Raw genomic sequence first — 19,045 nt, forward strand, 5'->3', positions numbered from 1 at the left:
CAAAAATGTTTGGTAATTTTTAAAAAAAAATTTAGTCGACATAGTATAGTTTGATGTTTTTGTAAAATTTTGGACCAAAAATGTTTGGTAAATTTTTTTTTACATTTTGGTCGACATAGTATAGTTTGATGTTTTTGTAAAATTTTGGACCAAAAATTTTGGGTACATTTTTTTTTTCAAATTTTGGACGACATAGTATAGTATGAAGTTATTGTCAAATTTTGCACCAACATTTTTTGGTCAAATTTTTTTTTAATTTTGGTCGACATAGTATAACAACAACAAAAAAAAATCGAAAAAGTTTTCCAGCCCTTTTTGCTCTGGGGCTCCAGCTGCATACAGTTTATGGTACTGCACCCAGTAGTTCTTTGTAGATGTCATTCATGAGGTAGATATTTGTAATAGTGTTGATTTATAAAGTGGAAATGCTGGTCCTCACTTTGTCAGCAACCCGGTCCTCAGTATGCAGCAAGTACAAGAATGTGTGTGTGTGTGTGTGTGTGTGTGTGTGTGTGTGTCGAGGGCGACTATTATAGCTGTGGACCATTTATAACATACTTGATGGGAAGGCGCTCAATTCCAATGTCTCACTGCTTCACTAGCTACTCATTTTCGTAGAGAAGCGCTTGAAATTGTATGTTATCATATGTAGGAAGTTTATTTGAGATCACGTAGGTTACTAAATGACTGGATACTCCCTGCGATCCTCTCTCCTCCTTCAGCCCTTTCATTCCTTTATTGTGTTATGGTTCATTTTGACTTTCTTTTTTCCTCTCCTGCTCCCGCTCACAAATCAGTGATTTGCGTAATTAGCACAATTTATACAGGCCACTGTAGGCAAATCACAGGTGTGAATAATCAGCTGAAAATGGAGTTCCATTTAGCTTCTTCAGTTTCTTGCGGGAGTAGTTTGTATGTCAACATGGCAGCTGTGCCAAATAGAATAATTATTTCTATCACTTTTTTTTTTTTTTTTTTTTTTTAGCACAGAGGCGTTCAGCACTGATCGCGGCGCGAGAGACGGAGCCACCAAGGTGATGATCGTAGTGACAGACGGAGAGTCACATGACGGGGAGGAGCTACCAGACGCTCTGGAGGAGTGTGAGAAGAGAAACATCACCAGATATGCCATCGCTGTGAGTACATCTCATCAAGTAGTGATGGGTCGTGATGGGCGTTTAGGAGCTTAAAGGGACACTGTGTAGTATTTAAGGGTTTATATAACCCAAAATCCACTTTTGTATACATATTATGTGCTCCTGCATTGTCTAGTCGCTGTATAATATTCTTTGTTTCATTTTCGTAGTGTTTCAAAAAGTCATGTAAAATAACATGGTCGCGGGCCGCTACTGCATTGCCACGACGCCATGTTTCTACGGGAGCCTGTAAGGACAAACGCGAGAGAACCAATCAAGCGTAGCTTTACTTGTAGCGGAAGTCCCGCCTCCACTCTTCTCCGCTTCGTCTGCTACGGCCGCGGTAGCTCCGCCCTCTCCCTCGCCTCACGAACCTCATCTTCTGACACGGAGAAAGACGACGAGGACGACATTTGACCAGCTGAGGATAAGGCTCAGGGAAGGGAGGGGGTGAGCAGAGGAGCAGTTCTTTGTTGTAAATTTCAGCCTCTCCTCTAGATGGCACTATAAACTACTTACTTCACCTTTAAAAGACCCATCACTTAAGGGTGTTCACTCATCTTCTACCACTTCATCCTCCACATGGGGGTCATGGGGGGTGCTGGTGCCAATCCCAGCTGACATAGGGAGAAAAGGTGGGGTACATCCTGAATAGGTCAGTAGGGGTCGCTACACAAGGTTGTTGTGCTTTTGGCTACAGTTAGCAATGGCGTCCGAGAGAGAAAGACTGTTGTTGTTGTTGAAACAGTGGCCGTTTCTCACTTTTCTGTGTGACGGAACGCAGTTTTGAGATAATTTTAGGCGAGAAATTGGCCATTTAGAGTCTAAACATGTGCTGTGTGTATTAAAATATGACGTATTTATAGTGATCAGCTCCGCCTCTGTGGACGCTCGGTGCGCACTGTGACGGGCAATTGCAGCCCTTGCCGTCTCCGTTGTCCCTTGACGGAGTGTCGGACACTTAAAAAATATTTTTGTGCAGTCAGAGACGACGCAGGGGTCCTATGTAGAGCACTTTACGCAGGAGTATAAATTGGGCTTTAGAGTGACCAATTTACCTACTCCCCAAATCTGCATGTGTTTGCACTGTGGGAGGAAACTGGAGAACCTGTCGAAAGCCCACACACACACACACACACACACACACACAGGGAGAACATGCAGAAAGGCTCTTGTTTTGACCGGGTCGCGAACCCACAATTTCCAAATATTATCCCTGGAGCTCTCTCTCCTCTTTGATATTTAGCAAAACACACCAACAAATAACGTATATTATCAGCGGGGTGTGGAGCGCGCCGCTGACATTCCTCCTGCATTGTATGAACGTGATACACTGACCACAAACTGTGCACCCTTGGGCAGACGCACAATACCACCACCACCACCACCACTCCCCAAGAAATAACAGCACCAAATGAACCCCTTGAGTGAACTAAAATAGCAGAGCGGGAACAAAAACTCTTCCTTTGCAGCCCCACCCGACCCCCACCACCCCCCCCCCCCCCCAACACACAGAAAGACTCTGAGTGGTTTTTGAGTATGAGGACTGGACGGATTCTAGTGGCAGGACTGGTTACAGACCCCTCCCTATCCCACAGGAGACACTGGGGAACCTTCAGACTCCACGAGAACCACAGAGGAGAACTGAGTAGACAAAGCTAAAAAAAACAAAACACTTTAGTTTCTCAAGAAAGGGATCGTTCCATTTTCAGTTAAGGAGGGAGAAGACAAATGCAATTATCGATACTTTTGAATCTCAATAAATCAGGTTCATGATACAAAAGCATAGCATCAGTAAAAAGTTATAGATGAGTGTTTATCCTGCCTTAGGAACAACAGGTCCAGTTCGATCAGAGTGGAATCCCATTTTTTTTTTTTAAAGCGGACCTAGACCGGAAGTTCCAATTAACGCTGTTTTTTAGTGTGTATCTGCGTCATTACCTTGTTTACGAAGCCCTGGATGTTCAAAACAAACAGTTCAGCCACTGCTGAGAACGCTGTGTTTTATTGTAATCTCAGGCTCAGCGAGATCTCTGAAAAAACCCGGTCCGGTTACGTAAACACCGGTTCTCCTGAACAGCAGATCCTCCTGCTGCGGGCACTAGTCCGGGCACATCCGGTTGCGTACATTGAACCCGCAGAAGAAGAATAACGTCCGTTGTGGAGGTGTTTCACGAGCGACAGGGTCTTCTGACTCTGGGTCTGACTCTGGGTCAAAGTCATAAAAGGGACTGCGGCGGGGAGTCGTGAAGAAGCTATTTTTAAACACTGTTAAAACAATGATATGGAGGAGGGAGCTGCACTTCTGAGAGCGGGTGTGCTGAATATGTCACTTCCGGGTATTGGCCAATCACAAGACAGTTGGGAAGGCTCTACGCTGGCTGGCCAATCACAACACACTCTGTCTTCTGGGTGTGAGATTTATGTCTGAAATATCTCTGCTGGGGAACAGCGTCAGAAAAGAGAGATTTCTATCGGCTCGTTTACAGCAACTAGGAGGTTTTTAACAATAAAAACAAGTTAATGTATGTAAGTAGACCTCCATAACTAACATATATGTGCAACAGGACCACTCTATGTGAGCTTTAAAAAGGATTATACTGTATCAACAATAGATCACATATTTATTATTCTTGCATCCAGTTTATTAAACTTTATTTTTGCCTTGCACATCTCTCTGAAGGCTGAAAGATGAAATATTTTTACATTTGTTTGGCTTATTTCTGACCTAATGACGGTGCCACGTGAAACAAAGGATCCAAGGATCATAAGCAGATGAATTGTCGAGACGGAAAGTAAAACGAGGTGTGTTTTGTGGGTCAAGCGTGTACCCCAAACGTTCCAGTGATGACAGTTAAACTCGGTGTGTAACGGCAGCCGTGTTTTGATGTTGCTCTCCGTGCTGCTGCTGCTCCTGCGCGTGCAGGTTGTGTGCAGTCGAAAAATGGCTCACGAGGGACGGTTGAGCTTTTTTTAAAAACAAGAGACTGTGTTTTATACATCAGCGCTAGAATAGTGTGTTTTCGGGGCAGTAGTTCATGCGGAACCGTGTTTAATGTGTTTGGACACATTAAAACACAACCGTACTATAGCTGAAAATGTGCTTTACCTTTAAATTGAGACTTTTGATGTATTATTTACTGTTGTTAATTATATAATAAACCCTGCTGTGGTTGGCAGTCTGTGTGGAATTTCTCAGCTTAATGTACATCGTTTATATGTGGACTCTGTACATTACACACTGTACCACTCTTCACCCTCTGCCCGTTGAAAACAGAGGATTTCCTTAGTTTGCTTGGCAGCTGGAGTCACACTGAGAGATTCATGGCTTTGGTTTCTCTTATGGAATTTTCTCATTTATATTTCAGGCATTCGGCCATTGGCCGCTGCTGCCTCAGTACCTTTGTGCATCAGTCATCTCTTCACCTCTGAGCTCGGCCTGTGCACCTCATTTACAGATCTCTGGTGGCTGCTGTTTTCTCTTGTCTTGTGTTTTCCTGTCAGTTTGTTGCCTTTAGGTATTCCTTAACCTCTTATTCACGGTTGCCCCCCGGGATCGGGACTGTCCGTACAAATGCGTCATATGCATTTATGTCCTTTTGACTCGCGAATGAAGTGATTCACACGCATTTGGAGACCGGGGTCTGATTCTATCGGTTTAGAGGTTTAAAACGAGCTGTCAACCACCCTAATTGACCAAGGTAAGCCAGAGCTATGGCGCTGTGTAACTGAAAATGCAGCAGAGTCACAGAGTTGTTATTACGCACCGCACAGGAAGCATCGATTTACAGCAAGTTATCATACTTTTTTTTTTTTTTTTCAAAACAAGTTCTTTTTAGATCTGTAGTGACATATAAATAAAATAAAATTGTTTTTTCAATCATTTGGTACCTAGAAAACTCAAATGGCACAGATGGTGCCAGGCTGTGCCAAAAGTGAGAACGCCCAGACATCTCTTTACTAAAACCTCTGTAATTTCACTCTGCTTCGTTTCAGCAGCATCATGTCCACATGTTGTTATATGACCTCCATGTGTTTTTAAGCTCCTACTGCATATTTTAAAAGGTGATATTTGCTTTAAAATGCAATTTTTTTTTAGGCGAGAGAAAAAAATCCTTCATTTATGCTGTGTTCCATGTACATTTACTCTGACACAGTGGCATCTACAGTGAAACTTACACCTCTGGTGGAATCTCACAAGTCTTATCTTCATTTTGATACCAAGATAATCCACATAGAGCTTGTAACTGCAGAGGTTTACTTAGTTTGGGCATGTCATCTATTTAGTTTGGGCATGTCATTTTTGAACAGGGTCTCCAAAAAGAGGGTCAGGGAAGAAGTGGTTAATTAGCCGTAAATTATGCAGACAGTGAACCAGCCATGACACGTGTTTATTTTTACGTTAAAGACTCGCAGTTCCAAGTAACTCGGACGCTAGAGTTCCGACGGTCAGAGTTTGGGGAGTAATGTTGTTCTTCATTGTCCCTCTGAAACCATGAGGAGTGAAATATTTTTAATACATGCTGAAGTGTTTGTTTAGGCTGCTATTTTCTCATCCTCCCTTCCTCTTCTTCTCCTGGCCTGCAGGTTTTGGGTCACTACATCCGCCGGCAGCAGGATCCAGAGACATTCATCAATGAGATCAAGTACATCGCCAGTGACCCTGATGACAAATTCTTCTTCAATGTGACTGATGAAGCCGCACTCAATGACATTGTGGATGCTCTGGGAGACCGAATTTTTACGCTTGAAGGTGAGCGATGAACGAAGGTTACACTCAGAGTAATTGTTGTTTAAAACCAGTTGGTTTATAATCCATCAAGTTTTATACTGCAGCCAGTTTACTGGGATTAACAGTGCCACTGTTTTTCATTGATATTAGTCATTAAGACCAGGAAATGATCAATTCCAACAACTGACAGCAGTTGTTCAGTGGTCAGATTTAAAGATTGAGGGTGTGACACTGAGGAGGGTCGGTAGAAACCAGTATGTCCATAAGTATGTTTGTATAAGTGTATAATCACTTAAAAATCGCTTGCCACAAACTGTTATACACTGAACCTTTAAAATACAGATGTAAAGTTAATACCAAAATGAAATGAACTGCTTTTAATCTATGAGATATTTGACACATGATTGCAAACATTAGTCAAAGTATGTGTCTGTAGTTTGTTTTATGTGACATCAAATCAAGCTAAGTTATATACTTTCAATTTTAATTTAGATCTGGCAATTGAATTTTTTTTTTTCTGCATTCATATTAGTGTTCCTTAATTCCCATTTTCATGTTCTTGGGGGTTTAAAATGTATTGAAACTGATAAATAACATAATTTTAGTAGCAACGTATGATATTCTTGGCACAATATCGGCAGACATTGGATTTAATGACTAAAATAGTTGGCTGAAAAAGCTGCTTGACTTTTATAATAGCGCCCCCTACGGCTATTATTTTTATAATGAAGATATTATGTTAATGTCACTACAGAAGAGACTAAATGACCTCTGCAGTTGGGATAAAGGAAAGATGGCTGATATGAAAGTCCAATATGGTGGGACTACTACACTTTGTGAGAAAGAAAAGTTAGAAGTAGAGGAATGTGAGCCAGAAGTTGAGAGGAAATAAAATAAAAACAGAGCAGTAGTAGAGCACAGCTATCACAACAGTTGAGATGAGATGCACGCTGATGAAAGGTGATATCACCCTTAAATATTGAAGGAAATCAGAGGGGAAAAGACAGAGGAGCTGAGGAAACGGGTGATCACTTCTGCCACCTGTGGTCCTCAGGATGAGCGAGTGTTCATGACGCCATTTAAGATCAGATACTGTGGAGAGCAGGAAGGAAGGAAGGAAGGAAGGGTGGAGATGTGAAAAGATGGAAAAACGCTGACTTTAAGGTGCACTATGTAATAAATCTAAAGCAACTGGCCATAAAATCCTCCTAATATGTCACAGAGACTCAGGAATAATGTTCATATAACAAACTGAACTCACTAACAACAACAATACAGACAAAATATTTGCATTAAAAAAAAATATTTTGCAGACTGCAAATCATGTTTATGTGTTGAAATCATGTTTTGGCATGTGGCGCCACCTACCGCCGTCTACCAATCATTGCAGTCAGTAAAGTCTCAGCTGCCGAGCAACCACGGGTTGCCAGTTACGTCAGAAAACTAAACCTAAAAGACCTTAGTATTTTGAATTTGAACGTAGTAACTGTTTTTGGCCACATTCTTACATATGGCATTTTTGTCTTTGTGCACCTGCAGGGACACTGGGTTACAACGAGAGCTCGTTCCACATGGAGATGTCTCAGATTGGCTTCTCCACGCACACACTGGATGTGAGTCCTGTACACTCTCTCATTTGCGCGAACAGTAAACGTGCCGTACCTGTGTTGCTCATCCGCGCCGTGTATCTCGATCGTTCCAGGATGGCATTTTGTTCGGGATGGTCGGTGCCTACGACTGGGACGGCGGAGTGTTGAAGGAGGGGGCGAGCGGACGCATCGTGCCGCCCAGAGAAGCCTTCGAGAGCGAGTTTCCACTGGAGCTGAAAAAACACGCCGCTTATTTAGGTAAACAAATTGCAACCGTCGCTCCCCTCACACAGAGTGGGTGTCTTATATCCCTCATAGCCCCCCCCCCCTTCCCCTCAGTAGACTGGACCACAGCATGAGGTAAAGGCAGGTCAACTAAAACAGACAGAACTAAATAACCTCAATCCTGCAACATGTAATATATCACACACACATGGAATCAGCCTGACTTTGGGCTCAGATAATCAGCCTCAGGTGGCTTCACTGAGCCGGATTACTCTGATTACCTGAGCAGGGACAGGTGCAAAGGTGGGAGGGAATTAGGGCTGAATGAAACAACTGAATTTGATCAAAATCAGCCATAGTGTGTGTCAAAATATAATTTTAGATTCATTATCGTCCTGATCTATGCACATCTTATTCCACAGACTGAAGAGAACATCTTTGTTTACCACAGATCTGCACAAATATCACACTTTTACGTCTGATATCGCAATTCCTGTCAAAATAACCACAATTAGATATTTATCCAAAATCGTTCAGTCCTAAAGGAAACTACTACTTTCCTCTAAATGGAAACATCGTTTACAAAATTCACATCATGTGCGATTGAAGAAAATTAGTTTTCCACATTTTGGACGACATAGTATAGTATGACGTTTTTGTCAAAGTTTGGACCAAAAATTTTGGGTCAATTTTTTTTTTCTAATTTTGGACCAACATTTTTTTTGTCAAATTTTGTACCATTTTTTTTTTTGTCAAATTTTGGACCAATTTTTTTTTGTCAAATTTTGGACCAATTATTTTTTGGCAAATTTTGGACCAATTTTTTTTTGTCTAATTTTGGACCAATTTTTTTTTGTCAAATTTTGAACCAATTTTTTTTTGGTCAAATTGTCGACCAATTTTTTTTTTGTCAAATTTTGGACCATCATTTTTTTTTGTCAAATTTTGGACCAACATTTTTTTTGTCAAATTTTGGACCAACATTTTTTTGGTCAAAGATTTGTTAAAATTTTGGTCGACATAGTATAAGTATGATGTTTTTGCCAAATTTTGGACCAAAAACTTTTGGTCAAATTTTGGACCAAAATCTTTTGGTCAAATTTTGGATCAAAATCTTTTGGTCAAATTTAAAAAAAAATTTTTTGGTCGCATGTTTTTGTAAAATTTTGGACCAAAAAGAACCAAAAAATGTTGTTTTCCAGCCCTTTTTGCTCTGGGGCTCTACCTGCAGACATGTTATGGTACTGCAACCAACCAGTAGTTCTTTATAGATGTCATTCATGAAGTAGATATTTGTAATTGTGTTGATTTATAAAGTGGAAATGCTGGTCCTCACTTTGTCAGCAACGCAGTCCTCAGTATGCAGCAAGTACAAGAATGTGTGTGTGTGTGTGATGATGTTTTCAGGTTACACAGTGTCGTCAGTGATCGTCGGTGACTGGAGGAGGTTGTATGTAGCCGGGGCTCCTCGCTTCAAACACAAAGGCAAAGTCATCCTGTTTGAACTGAGCGACGACGGCGATGTCAACATAGTACAGGCCCTCAATGGAGAACAGGTAAAGCTCTCTCTTTTTTTCTTTTCTTTTTTTTTTTTAAATCCCTTTCAGTCACAATCCACCCAACAGCAGGAACCTCAATAATTATAGATTAAAGCAAGGACTCCACCTAGTGGCAGTAACCTGCAATCACATGTTTCTCTTCTGTAGATTGGGTCTTACTATGGCAGTGAGGTGTGTGGGCTGGACATTGACCAGGATGGCATCACTGACGTCCTTCTGGTTGCCGCTCCGATGTACCTCGGCTCAGGAAACAAGGAAGCTGGGAGAGTTTACATCTACACGCTCAGTGGGGTAAGACAACTGTAATGATTATGTTTTTAAAAATCCATCCATCCATCCATCCATCCAGAGGCGATTCTAGAGTCTGTAGGAGCCCTAAGCAAAAATTCCCAGGGGGCCCTTCCTTCTAACCAGTGTTCATCACCATTATGTTATAAATAATCTGACACCAACGAAAAATGTATGAGTTCAAAATATTATTTTTTTCCGAAATGAATGAAATAACATGGAAAAACCTTGTAATTAAAAAGTATGTGAAAATAGAAATGTAAAGAACAATAAAATACTGTAAATAGCTTTTAAAAACTATATAAACTCAGTAAAAAAAATACATAACACTGTAAAGAACCCACATTATGAAACAATATAAATATATAGAACAATAAAATAGTGTAAATAACTGAAAAAAAAACATATATAAATTAATTAAAAAAAGATGCATTACACTGTAAATAATCCTCTTCATTTTCCAACTTGCAGAACGATAACTTCACACAGGTTAAAGTGAGGTGGGGCCCCTTTAGGGAGGTTTCCTACTGAGATGTCATTGCAAATCGCCCATTGTTGTTTAAGGGGGACGGGGAGGCGACTGGTCACTGCACATTTCAGTAAAAACAGCCCTCAGGCTCCGTGTGTCTGGGCCCCAAGCAGTTGCCTGCCTTGCCTGTTCACAAACTTCGCCTCTGCATCAATCCATCCATCCATCATCTACAGCTTTATCCTCCACCAGAGGGTCGCAGGGGGGTGCCGTGCCTATCTCAGCTGACATAGGGCGATAGACGGGGTCAAACCCTGGACAGTTCGTCAGTCCATCACAATTACACATATAGAGACAAACAACCACTCACTCACACTCTCACACCTACGGTCAATTTAGAGTGACCAATTCACCTAATCCCCATATCGCATGTTTATTATTTATTTGAATCATGTGTGTTGGAGCAGGGAAAACACCTAAAACATGCAGGACCAGGAGTGAGAAACCCTGGTGTAGTAGTCAGAACAAGGGTCATTCTGCATGGAGTTTCCATGTTCTCGCTGTGTGTGCAAGGGCTTTCTCCCGGTTCCTCTGACAGTGCAAACACATCCCCGCAATACTGGGATTGGATAAATGGGCTGTAGGTGTAAGTGGATGGTTGTTTGTCTTTATATGTGTAAAGATTCTCATTAACCCTTAGAACACAGAGCACAGGGCTGCTTTTTTCCCCATTACATTACTACTTAAAACGTACAGTATATACAGAGGCTATAAGAATGTGCAACATGGAGTTGTTCTTCATCTCGTTTTTTCAGCACAACCTAGGCAATATGATGAAAACAACCATACCAACTATATATATAACTATATATATAAATTTGGAAATACATCTCGGTTCGTTTTTTATGAACAAAAACAAAAAAAAAAGGTCTATTCTGTGATCTATGCAGAATGGATGCTACTATATATCACTGCTAAAAAGGCAATAAAGAACAAATCATAACTTATTTATTTAGCATTTTTTTCTGCATGTTTTAAAGCCTGAATATGTGACCCATAAACACACCCCCACAGGATGTCCATATAAGGAGTTATGTATTATTCCCACACCAATTTGCCATGGGTATCCACGCCGTGTGACGTCTGTATCGGTAATGTCATGTGTCGTCTCCTCTCTCGTGTCTCTCAGGAGGAGGTGTTTGTGTCTAACGGCACACTGAAGGCGGAGGAAAGATCCCAGGATGCCAGGTTTGGCTACGCACTGGCGGCCGCTCCTGACCTCAACCACGACGGCTTCACCGACCTGCTGGTCGGAGCCCCGTTGGAGGACGAACACAAGGGGGCCATCTATGTCTACCACGGAGACGGCATTTACATCAACCACAGTTATAAACAGGTAAAGTGCCTGTTTCACTGACATCGTCAAGCCGGCTGCTTTATTTCAGAAGTCAATTTAAACTCACTTCTGTGTTTTTTTTGGCTCTTGTCCTGACAGCGTATTGCAGGGGCATCGATTTCCTCCTCCCTGCAGTACTTTGGCCGCAGTTTGAGTGCTCAGTTGGACTTGGATGGAGATGAGCTAATAGACTTGGCAGTGGGAGCACAGGGCAGCGCAGTCCTGCTCAGGTGAGTAAACATAGAGGACAGGAACGTCATTGCCAGGACTGATTTAATTTAAAGCTGCAAACAATGAGAGATAATACATTTTGTATAAAAAATGTATGCAACAAATGTATCACCTACGCTTTTAAAGGTCCAGTGTGTAACATTTAGCAGGGTTTATAGGAAGGAATCGAAAACGGTTACTAGATTTAAATTCAAAACACAGAGTTCTTTTAGGTTTTCTTTTTTTGACGTAACTGGCAACCCGTGGTTGCTCGGCAGCTGAGACTCTACTGACTGCAATGAACGGTAGACGGCGGTAGGTGGCGCCACATGCCAAAACATGATTTCAAAACATAAACATGATTTGCAGTCTGCAAAATATTTTTTTTAATGCAAATATTTTGTCTGTACTGTTGTTGTTGGTGAGTTCAGTTTGTTATATGAACATTATTCCTGGGTCTCTCATATTTATTGATTTATTTCATAATGCACCTTTAAGTGTAGAAGAGCTTTGAAATAAAAAATAATGATTTTTTTGTAGAGTAAGCCTTTTATATTTGTGTTTCTGTATTCGCGTTTCTGTACCAGCCAAAGTGTGCATTTCACACTGGTGCAGTGGAAGCTCACGATGTAAGCGAAGAAGAATACGCTCTATAGTTTGCAAAGGCCACTGTAGTTCCCTGATGCAATTGATAAAAGGGAGTGGAGAAGTCCTCTTTTTGGTACAATCTGCAGCCTCACCATTAGACCGCACCATAAACTGTGTATAAATAGTGGACATAATCTTCCTGTTTCCCATAGCATGCCAAAAGTAAAAATATAAGCACCAGAGGGCGACGACACTGCTGACAAAGAGTACTCCGTTTGAATGAGCTTCTATTTGATTTATAATAGGAGTTAATGATCTCAACCACTAGTTTCAGGTCTTCTTCAATAGAACATGTACATTTTATTCCTATTAAGAGGAAAATAAACAAGCATGTAGTGGACACCAGTTTGATTGACAGCTGGTATTGTCCAATAGGGGCCTGGTTGCAGGTGACGCTTCTGTGCAAAACCTCAACATGGCAGTGGCCGTATCACGAGTCTTAAGGCTTTAAAGGTACAATATGTAGTATTTATGGGTTTATATAACCCAAAATCCACTTTTTTATACATATTATGTGCTCCTGCATTGTCTAGTCGCTGTATAATAGGTTTTGTTTCATTTTCGTAGTGTTTCAAAAAGTCATGTAAAATAACATGACCGCGGACCGTGGTTGCATAGCCACTGTTAGCAGCGAGGCGCCATGTTTCTACCGGAGCCTGTAAGGACAAACGCGAGAGAACAAATCAATCGTCTCTTTACTTGTAGCGGAAGTCCCGCCTCCTCTCTCTCCGCTTCGTCTGCTACGGCCGCGGTAGCTCCGCCCTCTCCCTCGCCTCACGAACCTCATCTGCTGACACGGAGAAAGACGACGAGGACGACATTCGACCGGCTGAGGATACCGTAGCGCTCAGGGAAGGGAGGGGGTGAGCAGAGCAGCAGGTCTTTGTTGTAAATTTCAACCTCTCCTCTAGATGGCACTATAAACTACTTATTTCCCCTTTAAGATAGGAGTTCATAACGTTATCGGTGACATCACTACCGGTTGCCACTTGGACGGCACTAATTGTTACACACTGGACCTTTAAAAAAAAACAAAAAACAGTACAAACTAGAAATGTACATTTACGTCATCTATTTTCTTCAAAATTGTTTCCCTAAAAGTTTCTGTGCCGTTCACATAATGACTGTCTTCACTGTCTGCAGCTCTCGAAGCATCGTCCAGGTCAATGTGACTCTGTCCTTCCAGCCGCACTCAATCAACGTCATTCAGAAAACCTGCCAGAGAGGCGGCAGAGAATCGGCCTGTCTGAACGCCACTGCCTGCTACACAGCTGTTACCCGCTCTCCAGGACGACACAGCAACAGCTTTGGTATAACTTTCCCCCCCCCCCCCCCCACATTTGCACGCCTGTGTCATCCTTACAACAAGAAACACACGAGTTGGAACTCGGCCAGGGACTCGGATTGTTTATTAAAAATGAGAATCTTCCAACACTAACCATCTGTCTCGGTCACCTGCTCTCCTCTCAGATCTGTGGGTGTCGGCCATGTTGGATGACAGGAAGTTGTCTGCGCGAGCTCTGTTTGACGACAGCTCCCACAGACAGACGCAGCTGGCAGTCCGAGTTCACACGGGACAAACTGTCTGCTACAAACTGCCCTTCCATGTTTATGTGAGTATCTACACACACACACACACACACACACATTATTGTACTTGCTGCATACTGAGGACCAGCATTTCCACTTTATAAATCACCACAATTACAAATATCTACTTCATGAATGACATCTACAAAGAACTACTGGTTGCAGTACAATAAAATGTCTGCAGGTGGAGCCCCAGAGCAAAAAGGGCTGGAAAACTTTTTTTATTTTTATTTTTTTTAATTTTTTGGTCCAAATTTTGACAAAAATGTCATACTATACTGTCGGAGAAAATTGGAAAAAAATCTTTGACAGAAACATTTTGGTCCAAAATTTGGCCCAAAATTTGACAAGACGTCATACTATACTATGTCATCCAAAATTTGGAAAAAAAATTGACCCAAATTTTTGGTCCAAAATTTTTACAAATCTGACAAAAAAAATGTGGTCCAAAAATTTTACAAATCTGACAAAAAAAATGTGGTCCAAAATTTGACAAAAAAAAAATTGAACCAAAATTTTTGGTCCAAAATTTGACAAAAACGTCATACTATAATACTATGTCATCCAAAAGTTGAAAAAAAAATTGAAAAAAAAAATTTGGTCCAAAATTTGACAAAAAAAAAATTGACCCAGAATTTGACAAAAAGTCATACTATACCATGTAGTCCAAAATTTGAGAAAATCTTTGACAAAAAAATGTTGGTCCGAAATTTTAAATAAAGTCGTACTATACTATGTCGTCATAATTTTTTTTTTTTTTTTTTTTTGACAAATTCAGTATAACATGTTATATCAACCTAAGGAAGTGATTTCAATGAAAACAAAGTGAGGACCAGCCAGAATGTCCTCACTCCGTAAAAATGATCTCACTTTGTTGGTTAAAAACCCTCACTGGTCCTCAGTATGCTGCAAGTACAAGAACATACACAAAAACACACGCACACACACCAGCCACAGTGACGCACACGCCATCTTTTATAAACAAAATCAGGTCAGGGCAGTGTGACAGTAACATCATCATCAGCTTCTTTTTATGCACATTTTTGCAATTTGCACATAGCACAAGGAAAAAATAAAAAATAAATCTGGTATAAAGACTTTTGTGCTTGAGGGAGGCGAAATAAAGGATGATGTTTAGACATTATGTGGCTGCAACCTCGCTACAGCCGTCACATTTCACTGAACTGGAAAAGTGCTGGAAACTTAAGAATCAACAACTCTTTGTTGCACCTAATTTACATCATGAAGTTGCACCATCTTATCCTCCTTCTGCGCTGATGCAATCTGCACCACCTGCTGCTTATGTTGGTGAACTAACTCCCACTAATTATGTGTTATTTTCTTTTTACTGAATATTTGAAATGTTTGATGCGCTGAAGCTTACGTTTCTGTCTTTGATGCAGGACACGGCCGATTACATCCGTCCCATCAGCTTCTCACTGCGGTTTAAGATCAACAACACTGAGAGTGGACCGGTGTTGGATGAGGGCTGGCCAACCACTGTCAAGAAATCAGTGAGTGGCAAAATGACATTAACCTCTTCTTCAGCGTCGGACGCAGCGACAAAAGCGTCTTAAAACCATGTCTGACCCACAGAAAGGTCAGAAACTCAGCTAAAAGCTGATATAAACCAATCTTATGTTCACGAAACAGTTAAAACACCGATGGATCAAACCAGCAGGAGCAGTGAAACACGTCACCGGGGCGTGATTATCTAAACAAAAAAACACACGTGTCGAGTAACTGAAGACGCTGCAGAGTCACAGAGTTGTTATTACACACCGCACAGGGACCATCGATTTACAGCAAGTTATCATACTTTTTTTTTTTTTTCAAAACAAGTTATTTTTTAAGTGACATAGTGACATGTAAATGAAATTGAATGGGTTTTAATAATTTGGTACCTAAGAAAGCTCAAATGGCACAGATGGTGCCAAACTGTGCCAGAAGAAAGCTGAAACCTCTCTTTACTAAAACCTTTGTAATTCCTCTCTGCTTCACTTCAGCAGCGTCAGACTTTGCACAGCTCATGTCCACATGTTGTTACATGACATTCATGTGTTTTTAAGCTCCTCCCGTATATTTTAAAGGTGATATTTGCTTTAAAATGCAATATTTTTTTAGGCGAGATAAAGAAATCCTTAATTTATACTGTGGATTTACTCTGACACATAGAGCTTGTAACTGCAGAGATTTACTCTATTTACTTTGGGCATGTAATTTTCGAGCAGCTACTCCAAAAAGAGGGTCAGGGAAGAAGAGGTTAACAGACTTCATCATGCTCCTTATTTACCCAACTCACGTATCCATCAACTATGCTCTTGTTCCTGCTCTCCAGATCCCATTCTTCAAAGACTGTGGTGAGGACGATGTGTGTACAACAGACTTGGTGCTGCAGGCTCATATGGATATCTCTGGAACAAGGTACACACAAGAAGAGAAATCCCTCCCTGTTCACTTTCTCACTTGTTTCGGTTTCACAGAGTCTCCACTGTGTTCTCTCTCCGCAGACAGAAGCCGTACGTGATCCGCAGCCCTCGTAGGCGTCTGGCGGTGGAGGTGCAGCTCCAGAACAGACTTGAAAATGCCTACAACACCAGCCTGATACTGCACTATTCACGCAACCTGCACTTCTCCAGCCTCAGCATTCGGGTAGACAGCTAAGACGTGAATAACAATACCCACTTAGCAACGTGCTTTACCTGACACGACACCTCTGTTTTTATCCCTTGTAGGAGGACGCCCACTTCAAGATTGAGTGTACAGCACTTGGTGCAAACAGCCACTCGTGTAATGTCAGCTACCCGGTGTTTCGCTCCCAGTCAAAGGTACAGTGCGTCTACGCCGAAGAAGCATCGCTCTCAGTGGAGCTTGCTCATACTTCACTCACCGCGGGCGAAATGTGTCACCTCAAGCTGTTCTCTCCTTTGTTTGCAGGTTAACTTCATGCTGGAGTTCGAGTTCAGTTGCACATCTCTGCACAATCGAGTCCAGATGAAGCTCAATGCTTCCAGGTAACTCAGTCAAGCAGCAATGCCCGAGTAACTCTCCATGCACAGTCACAGATCCAAGATGGATAAATGCAAAGTCGTAGATGTAAATATTTGCTTCTTTTCCAGTGACAGTGTGGAAAGAGAGGACACCTTAGGGGACAACAGTGTCCAGCTGCAGAGTTTTGTTCAGTATGAACCAGACCTGTTTGTTAACAGGTATGTGTGCGTGGCATAAACACATTATAGCTTTCTTTTCTTTTCGCATGTGTTTGTGTTTTTATTCTTTGCTGTGTTTTTTTATGCACAGTGACTCTAATTTGAACCGGTATGAGGTCCACCCCACTCGTTCAGTGTCTGAGGCAATTGGACCAGAGTTCTATACACACCTCAGGGTATGTCTCATTACTATTCAACCAGTGGCTTCAGGTGTTGTCAGACCATTAAAAACAAGAAGAGCAAAAAAAAAAAACAGAGCCTTGTTTGTTTCCGTTTGTAGCTGCAGAACCTCGGCTGTTACTCTGTGAGTAATTTGGAGCTGAGGCTGCTTTTGCCTTCTGTGGCTGCAGGAGACAGCGTGTTCATGACCGTCACTGAAGTTTTCTCATACAACGTGAGTAGCTCTTCCTTCTGAGAGTTCCTATTTCTCCTTTCGATCGAATCTGACGTGTTTAATTTGCTCTGTAGGCCACGGGAGTGAACTGCAGTGTGGTGAGTGATGTGACTCAGCTCAAGGTCAGACAGAGGGACGTCCGTCCTCTTCATCCTGAGGACATGATGCAGAATGACATACTGGTGAGGCCCCTTGGCAACACAGCAGCGACTGAGCAGTGTGCAGCATCGGCACATGTTTAAAACGCACGCTCGTGTGTCTTTTTGTGCAGAATTGCAGCAGGTCATGGTGCACAGAGGTGGTGTGTGAAGTGCAGAAACTTCTAAAAGGGCAGGCTGCAGTCGTCCGCGTCAGCCGCAGAGTTCACGAGGACTTCTTCAGAAAAGTAAGATGAACTCTCAGACACGGCGCTCATTTAAATCCACTTCATTCAAACACTGGTCATCACCACTGTGTGTCTCTCTGCAGGCCAAATACAAGTCAGTGAGGATAATGGGAGCCTATCGCCTCACAGCACAGGAGACCAATCTCATCACTCTGGACACAGAAACTCTCTGGAGGGAGGTAAGAAGACGACAGGCAAGAAAAAAAAAAAAACAGAACATTTACTTTTCTGTTATTTCTCATTCCATCTGTTTTTATTTCAGACTGTACTGGAAGTGCTAAAGGGCCGAGCCATTCCCATCTCACTCTGGATTCTGATTGGCAGCATCATCGGAGGTTTGCTGCTACTGGCCCTGATCATTTTCGTACTATGGAAGGTATTTATTTGTTAACTTTTACATTTTGATTACAACAGTTCATATGAAAACCAATTACACTGTTTAGTTAAGAGGATTAAAAAAAAATGATTGTACACCTTGTTCAGTAATTATGATGCGACATATTTCTGCTCAATTATAAAGCAAGGACTTACTGATAGACAGCGTTTCATAAGATTGCTTTGCTTTTAGGATAAATGAAGAAAAATGGTTCAGATATTCCAAATAATTATTGTTACAAAATATACATTATATAAAAATTATGAAAACGTGTTCTTTTTACTTACATATCATGAAAGTGTCCATTAACAGACTGTGTATGAGAAGAAGGGCAGACATTAATGTCCAGCTGATGATCAGACCATCGTTAAAGAAACTTGATCAGCATTAGTATAAAGTAAAATACACTGTACTACATTAGTATGCAGTGCATAAATTACATACTTAATATAGGCAAGTCCCTCAAATGTTTATATTATGTATATTATAAATTACATGACATGAAAATATCAGAATGTGCATTCATCTTTATCTCACCTCTCGTCAGTTGGGATTCTTCACACGCAAACAAAGAGAAGAGGAGAACCATGAGGACTGAGTCCAACCTAAGCTGCCATGACAACGGTCATGTGCCGTAACAACAACCCCCGCGATGAGCCGTGTCCACAGATAACAGATCCTGGGACTGGACTCGTGACTCAGATGCACCTGGGACACTTCAGGACCAAAGAGAGCATCACAAGGGTCAAAACTAAAATGCACTACCCGCTGTTTCCAGGGTCGGGAGCACTTGTGTAAATAATCTTATTTTATTTTATTTTAAGTGACGCCAATGTGTA

General features: G+C 41.5%; 1 protein-coding gene across 1 annotated transcript in view; it reads left to right on the forward strand.

Annotated features, from left to right (window-relative positions):
* The window catches only part of itga10 (integrin, alpha 10), a 41,760-nt gene extending 22,773 nt beyond the window's left edge, over window positions 1-18,987 (forward strand). Inside the window, exons 8-30 of the mRNA XM_083891785.1 lie at window positions 986-1,136; window positions 5,724-5,889; window positions 7,408-7,481; window positions 7,571-7,715; window positions 9,090-9,238; window positions 9,389-9,532; window positions 11,188-11,394; window positions 11,494-11,624; window positions 13,396-13,562; window positions 13,723-13,865; window positions 15,246-15,356; window positions 16,181-16,266; window positions 16,353-16,494; window positions 16,578-16,670; window positions 16,780-16,856; window positions 16,962-17,051; window positions 17,143-17,227; window positions 17,332-17,445; window positions 17,520-17,627; window positions 17,717-17,830; window positions 17,914-18,009; window positions 18,093-18,206; window positions 18,754-18,987. Coding sequence (XP_083747911.1) covers window positions 986-1,136; window positions 5,724-5,889; window positions 7,408-7,481; window positions 7,571-7,715; window positions 9,090-9,238; window positions 9,389-9,532; window positions 11,188-11,394; window positions 11,494-11,624; window positions 13,396-13,562; window positions 13,723-13,865; window positions 15,246-15,356; window positions 16,181-16,266; window positions 16,353-16,494; window positions 16,578-16,670; window positions 16,780-16,856; window positions 16,962-17,051; window positions 17,143-17,227; window positions 17,332-17,445; window positions 17,520-17,627; window positions 17,717-17,830; window positions 17,914-18,009; window positions 18,093-18,206; window positions 18,754-18,804 — 2,758 coding nt within the window. The 3' untranslated portion in view covers window positions 18,805-18,987. The remainder of the gene's footprint in view (window positions 1-985; window positions 1,137-5,723; window positions 5,890-7,407; window positions 7,482-7,570; window positions 7,716-9,089; window positions 9,239-9,388; window positions 9,533-11,187; window positions 11,395-11,493; window positions 11,625-13,395; window positions 13,563-13,722; window positions 13,866-15,245; window positions 15,357-16,180; window positions 16,267-16,352; window positions 16,495-16,577; window positions 16,671-16,779; window positions 16,857-16,961; window positions 17,052-17,142; window positions 17,228-17,331; window positions 17,446-17,519; window positions 17,628-17,716; window positions 17,831-17,913; window positions 18,010-18,092; window positions 18,207-18,753) is intronic.
* The last annotated feature ends 58 nt before the right edge of the window (window positions 18,988-19,045 follow it).

The sequence above is a fragment of the Microchirus variegatus genome (genome assembly GCF_963457635.1).
Source record: "Microchirus variegatus genome assembly, chromosome: 1".
In the NCBI taxonomy this organism is placed as follows: Eukaryota; Metazoa; Chordata; class Actinopteri; order Pleuronectiformes; family Soleidae; genus Microchirus; species Microchirus variegatus.